This window comes from Symphodus melops, assembly GCF_947650265.1.
Source record: "Symphodus melops genome assembly, chromosome: 5".
Taxonomy (NCBI): Eukaryota; Metazoa; Chordata; class Actinopteri; order Labriformes; family Labridae; genus Symphodus; species Symphodus melops.
Genome location: NC_136695.1, coordinates 20764696 through 20771665, shown reverse-complemented (window position 1 = coordinate 20771665; position 6970 = coordinate 20764696). Strand labels below are relative to the sequence as shown.

Below are 6970 nucleotides of genomic sequence, written 5' to 3'. Positions count from 1 at the left end.
TCGCGGCTACGAAGGATAAGTTGTTTGGATGAACATTTTTTTACAGTGCGGCCACACTATTTGGCAGTGCTGTGTGGTGATTGACAGTGCATTGAGTGCTTGGCAGTATAGGCTTAAGTATTATCTTGTGGGCTTCTGCATTCATTCTTCTGTGTGGGTTTAAATAGGGCCTGCATTGTGATAGTGTGTATTTATGTTTGTGCAGTGTTTCCTTGTATTGTGTGGATAATTCAAATGGTTTTAGTGTGTGTGTGTGTGTGTGTGTGTGTGTGTGTGTGTGTGTGTGTGTGTGTGTGTGTGTGTGTGCAATGCATGCCACTAGTTTTTTTTTCCATATATACGTGTATATATAATGGTCGTATTGATTGGACCTTCTGTTAAAGGGATGCTCGTTAACACACAATTAGCATTCGGATAGAAAATACATCATAAGGATAAAAAGTTATGGTCATTAATTCCTGATGAAGGGAGAGAGAGATTTGGAGAAGGGCAGGAAAGAGAGAGAGAGAGAGAGAGAGAGAGAGAGAGAGAGAGAGAGAGAGAGAGAGAGAGAGAGAATAATAAAAGGCCTTTACAGTAATTGGAGCTATGAGTTCATATAATTATTTCTAGTTAGTTCTCCTCCCTCCCTACATCCCCCTCTTCGCCCTCTCCTCCTCCATTTCTCACCCTCTTGACGTCCTTCCTCTCCCTCACACCTTTAAGAGTCTCCAGTTTATCATCTTCGCTCATTAAGGAAAGCGCCCAAAAGTCCCTAACGTGCCTCATCATTCACACAGGCCCTCCATCTTAATCCTAATAGTCCCCCTCATAGTCCTGTTTTCGTCACTCCAGCTTTAGAGGATCACCTCTCGATTCTCTCCTCCTACTGCTCCCTCCTTTTTCTTCTCCTTTAGTCTGAAGAAAGAGGAATAGCCTGGCCTCCTCTGCTCCGTCCTTGTTGTCTTCCTGTCCTGGTCCTCAGCGCTATCTTCAGCAGCTAGAAGTGCAAGTGGTGTTGAGGTTGGGACTCGCCTCAAGGCTCCCCTCTGGGCTCCCAGGTGGAGGTGACAGAGGTGACTCCAAGGCCAAAGTAGTGACCTGGGATGAGGGAGTTACGGGAGATGTGACTTGGACTGGAGACATTGGAGCTGGAGGACTTGTTAAAGAAGCAGCAGGGGAAATGGGAACCATAGCACCTCCTCCTCCTACACCACCACCTCCTCTACCGTCCCTTGAATCCCTCTCTCTGAGCAGGTGGACCAGGGCGGCATGCTGTGCGCTGAGGGTGGCCGAGAGGTGGGCGGGAAGGGTGTTAAAGCCGGCGGTGAGCTGCTCAACCCGCTGCTCCAGGGACAACATCTGGCGCTCCAAGTCCTCGCTGCGGTCATTGAGCTCCGACATGAGCTCATACATGACACTCTGCATCTGTGAGGAGAGGAGATGACTCAGTGCACACAGCTTACATTGAACAAGAGACACAGATTGGACGCATAAACAGGAGAATTATGAGGACTGCTTTAATATGCTTGATTAAAGATAATGTTTTTGGATGAAATAAAACGAGACGAGCTAAGGTGTTAGAGAGAGAGAGAGAGAGAGAGAGAGAAGTGAGAGAAGAGAAAGGGCCAGTGTGTAGCTCAGAAGGAGTGAGTATGACACACAGAGAAGAAGAAAAAATGTCCAAGAGGGAGTAGAGGCTGGAGGGAAGTCTCTGTGTGGGCGTTATAACATTGTGAAAAAGAGAGAATGACAAGAAGGAAGCAGAGTGTCCCTGCATCGCACATGCTGGCCTTAGTAACCATGGCAAAACACATAAGTGGTCGGTTGAGATGAAGTCATTGAGATGGCATGATTGCAAAATATTTGCCACTAAAGGCATCACCCCATGGAAGGGCAAAAAACCACACACCACACACACCACACACACACACACACTTGATCTTTCTCTCCCTCTTTTTCTTTTAACAATCACACACTCACAAACACAGACGTGCGCGCTCACATTCTCACTCACACACCCACTCAGTAACAGAAAAACATGAGCGCTCCCCTCCCTCCCCTCATTTCCTCCTCGCTCTCTCACTCAGTCATCCCTGTTTTAACACTTGTTCCGGTTGCTAGGAGACGCAAAGCCACAGAAACTGGCAGGTCAGCACTAAAACAGAGGAATGTCGAGATATATTTTCTTATGGGGGGGGGGGGGGGGGGGTCCGTTTAGTGTGTGTGTGTGTGTGTGTGTGTGTGTGTGTGTGTGTGTCTCACCTTTGAGAGGTCCACTAGTGTGTTGGCTTGGTCACTCAGTTTTCTCTGCTCCATTTTTACACTGCGTAATCTGCAAACAGACATACAAACACACACATAACTTACACAAATGTGCACACACACACACAAAGGTTGCATCCCAGTAAATACACAGTGGTCAGCCCAGAGAACTAATCCCTTGGGGTTCAGACAACAACACAGTGGAGGGGTCACCTTGCCTACTCCAGCATCCCTTCTACCTGTAGTGGATTTCAATGTCTGAACATTTCCAGTACACAGTGTACTCTGAAACACACATTTAATTTTGGGAGACCTTAAGCTTAAGTGAAAGATCATGCTATTTTAAGTTTTGGTAACCTGCAGCAGAATTTAGTCTATAGGGAAATAAACCTTAGTGAATAAAGTTTTTTTTATTGCAAGATAAGAGACAATACACTTACGACACAAGACGGTAGATTGTACAAGCCGGAAGAAGTGCGTGTGTAGGTGTTTATTAGTTTGTGTGTGTCTGTGTGTGTTTAATAGATTTTGGAGAGACATTTTTTTAAAGTAAAAAAATTATAAATAATAAGTAATTTGATGTAAAGTAAATTGAAGTAAATGAATAGGTAAGTAATTTAATGTCACCATCCTCTTTCCTCACCCCAACACAAAGCAAGCAGCACCAAACCCACAACAGAGACAGGTGCTGCCCAGATAGGTGTAGTCAGTAGTGGGTAGAAGTGAATAAAGTAAGATAAATAAAATAAATAACCTTCCCAGGGTCCAATTAAAAATAGGATCTCGCTGACTCTAAAACCCCAAGACAATAATTTGGAAAGGTCTTATCTGGGCTTTTGTACAAAAAACCCTGTTGCTTGCTTCATAATAAAACGTGCAGATACATTTTAATGATCCTGATCCTTTAGATAAACATTTTAACCTAAGCTTTGAACCATTAAAAGTACATACATTAGCCTCAAATCACCCCATCACTTTGTTCACAGGGTTTACCACTCCACGTGTTTCAGGATTAGCCGCTTCATGTAAACATTTAAGAGTCCTTTGACTCTGCCTTTTGAAGGCACTTATTCCAACGTCTAGACTGAACTGTTCAAGATCAAAGCAGCAGGCGACTTTAAAGGGGGACACACTTCATCGTGAAGCTAGACAGAGAATGTACAACAATGTTTGAGTTAAACAACCTTTGGCACCTTAGCCACTGATTCAGCTATTTAAATGTAGCCAAACAATATGGAAGAAGTGAAATGAAAATGTTTGATGTTTGATGTTTCTGCTTTATGTAGGGATGTCTGGGGACACTTATAACACTAACTGCATGTCTCTCAGTTACTGAGACTATTTAGAGTTACACTAACAATGGAAATTGGGAGTTAATATATCAATATGACAAACTACTGTAGAGGTCTTTTGTCATAGGTTCAGGGCTGTATAACACAAATAAAGATTATGAAAAACAATACTTATGCCTCCGCACAAGTTTTTTTTTTTTCTCCAGCTGTAAATGTTGGATGTTTTTACTTCGTAGATGTGGGCGGAGGCTCTTACTGAGCATGTGCAGTATGAGAACATCCTCTTCAGCATTTTTGGAGGAAACAGAGTAATTGTAGCCGTCCCTTGATGCAACCTTCCCCAGTCTACCCTATTAGCAGCACCAACAACACTCCGAGGTACAGATAAAGTTAATGATCACAGTGTGTCTAATAGTACACAATGCACTGATTACCAAGTCCCACTACTGTATTTTACTGCTGCTAGCCTGCCCCTTTAGTACTTCAGGAGATGATGAATCATTTTGTGTGTGTGTGTGTGTGTGTGTGTGTGTGTATTGCGTTTGTGTGTACAGGGATTCATGCACTTTATCTGAATTATCAATGTTGATTCAACCAGTGGGTGGACGGAGAGTACAGCTGATTTCAATAGCATCATGAGCTCAGCGGGATGGTTGTGTGCATGTGTGCATGTGTGGATATGTGTCTGTGCATTTGTGTGGGTGCTTGCAAGGTGTGGCCTCACTGATGTATCGCCTGGAGGAACTTCCTCTGGTGTTTGCGGACCCTGGAGTGGTCGATCTTCTTCATCAGCTTGGTGTGCTTGTAAATGAGCCAGGTTTCCCTTAGCACATTAGCCGCTGCATTCTTTATCTGCTCCCAGACAATAACACACACAAAAATAAAAACACATTGTTAGCAACAAGTAGCCTTTGGCAACTGGCGAAGGCAGTGGGTCAACCAATCCTTCCTTCCCTTCTTTCTTAAATTGTCTTCCTGTAAAGAAAAAAAACCTAAAGCAGGGTTCTCATCTTAGAGACTGCCCTCATTCCTTCTGTCTCTCTGTTCAGGGTGCTTGCCAATGGTTTTCATAAACAGCTCTCTCCTCAGGGAGATTTGGCAATGAGAACCTAACAGGAGTCTCCCTCTCTCTCTCTCTCTCTCTCACACTCTCTCACACTCTCTCACACACACACACACACACACACACACACACACACACACACACACACACACACACACACACACACACACACACACACACACACACACACACACACACACACACACACACACACACACACACACACACGCCACATTATATCCTACACAAATTCAAATGGGTTGCATTATTTTGGCTGGTTGGAGGTAATTCACTACAGTTCATTAAAAATGTTCAATTGTGAAAGCGACTGAATTAAAAGAATGTAAAGAATGGCTCCTCTTACACTAGCTGGCAGAGACAACACCCATTCATGTGGAAGAGGTATGTCAGAAAAATAGCCTATGTAATAATGCTCACAGATGGAAAGTTTAACAGCCATCACAGTCACAGCAGGATGGTCATTTCCTACATTTTAGTTAAACCGTCTAAATGTGAAATTGGGATCAGGATTCTGTTCAATTATGTGTCCTTAAATGTTCCTTTATGTTTTATGCATCTTTAATATGTATATGTTGAAATAATATGTAGTAATCACAACACAAGGGCCTGACACTTAGTTTCAAATAATGAAATAAATAAAAGAAAGAAGGTGCGGGTGGATACTGTACAATAGGGGGGAAGAAGGGAGGGAGAATCTGCAAGGACAAAAATTGAAGGGGAAACTTCAAAGAGATGCTGAGCATTGAACAAAGAACAATTATACCCCCGTCTGAGGAGCACAAAAGACCCCGGCAGCTTGGCTAACCAGCACCTATCCACAGCAGTCAAGGACTGCTCTCACACACACACGCACTCGCACGCATGCACACGCACACGCACATGAGCTCACACACGCACACAAGCTCACTCATTGTGGACCAACACAGGCTATTGGCTACAGATGAAGAGAAGAGGGATAGGTTCTGGGCTTTGCAGATGTGTTTTCAATGACACATGGAAGTCAAACCAAAAAGAGCTAATCTAACATGCTACACATGATATATGAAACCGCTGCAGGAGATTCAGTCATTCTGTTTAATTGTCATTTATCTAATCACTGTTAATAATGGTTAGCCTTACAAATGGATTTACCCCTACCAAAATACAACATGTAATGGTAGCGTCTCAAAATATGTATATTTAACCTAAATGGACAAAAAAAAAAAAAAAAGTATTTCTGCCATGGCTAATGGGATTTGGATGTAAACCCTGCTCTCCCATGTTTCTCTTGGTGTGTTTCAATAGGATTACTAAACTCCCATCTGAGTATCAGGGACACACAGTGACAGCGCTGCAAAGACGCTAAAGAGTAATCATAAAAAAAAAGACATCTTGTTTGTGGGCCTCAGGCAACAATGTCAACGACAGAATTATTCTGATGGGTGTGTTCATTCTTCTGTTTTTATAAATGTAGATTTAAGTATGCTTCTTTGACTATTGTAAGGGAGATCAAAAGGCAAAGCAATAAAAAAAATATTTTGTGTGTGTTATGTTGAAATAAATCATGTGCCAGGATACTGAAGAGCACATTTAATACTCTCACATCTACAGGCATATTGGTAAATTGATACGTCAGATCTTATTTATCATCTTATTACTCACTGCAGAGTGAATCAAATATGATGACCGATGGCATGTTGTGTCTGTCTGGTCGGTTTTCTCTTACTCAAGTTTCCACACAAACTTTCCACATCAGTCCAGCAGTACAGAAAGTGCAGAAGGAGCCTGATATGCTGCTTTCGGGGCATTTAATTAAGCTTCACCCTTCATTTAAATCTTGGGAACTGCTCCACATGCAAATAACAGGGACCGATAATATCACACTGCTAAAACGGCATCTCCATTAATGAAAAAAAAAAAAAAAACACTCAACAAGAACTGCTGATAATGCTCCACAAGAAACCAAGTGAAGGCAGCAGCAGCCATGTTTAGACCATATGGTGTGTACTTGGGCAGCCATGATAGAGCCATATGGCTGGTTAGGGTCAAAGATCTGTTCTGGCTGCTCTCCTACACGGCACACCTTATGTCAGGTACATGAGAAATCTGTTCAAACAAGGGGTTCCCACACCTCAGCATGTTGGGTGTTAGATGACATATTGTGGAAATAAATCAATCAGTCTAAATAGAAACACAGACACTATCACTAATTATATTAGTAATGCAACTCAACATTAAAACATTGGTATCAGAAATAAAAAATAAACAACAAATGCCCTCTGACCCCTTATTTGCCAGTTATATGGAAAAAGAACATCTATTCCTGATTTGTTTTCTTCTCCCTTCATCACCATGGAAACAGTTTTCCTGC

At 42.5% G+C, this 6970-nt stretch overlaps 1 protein-coding gene across 5 annotated transcripts in view; it reads right to left on the bottom strand.

Annotated features, from left to right (window-relative positions):
• Window positions 1-217: 217 nt before the first annotated feature.
• The window catches only part of kcnn3 (potassium intermediate/small conductance calcium-activated channel, subfamily N, member 3), a 53851-nt gene continuing 47098 nt past the window's right edge, over window positions 218-6970 (bottom strand). For all 5 annotated transcript variants that reach the window (XM_079344632.1, XM_079344628.1, XM_079344631.1 and 2 more), the window contains 3 exons: window positions 4261-4388; window positions 2245-2314; window positions 218-1407 (listed from right to left, as the gene is read on the bottom strand). In XM_079344632.1, coding sequence (XP_079200758.1) covers window positions 973-1407; window positions 2245-2314; window positions 4261-4388 — 633 coding nt within the window. In that variant the 3' untranslated portion in view covers window positions 218-972. The remainder of the gene's footprint in view (window positions 1408-2244; window positions 2315-4260; window positions 4389-6970) is intronic.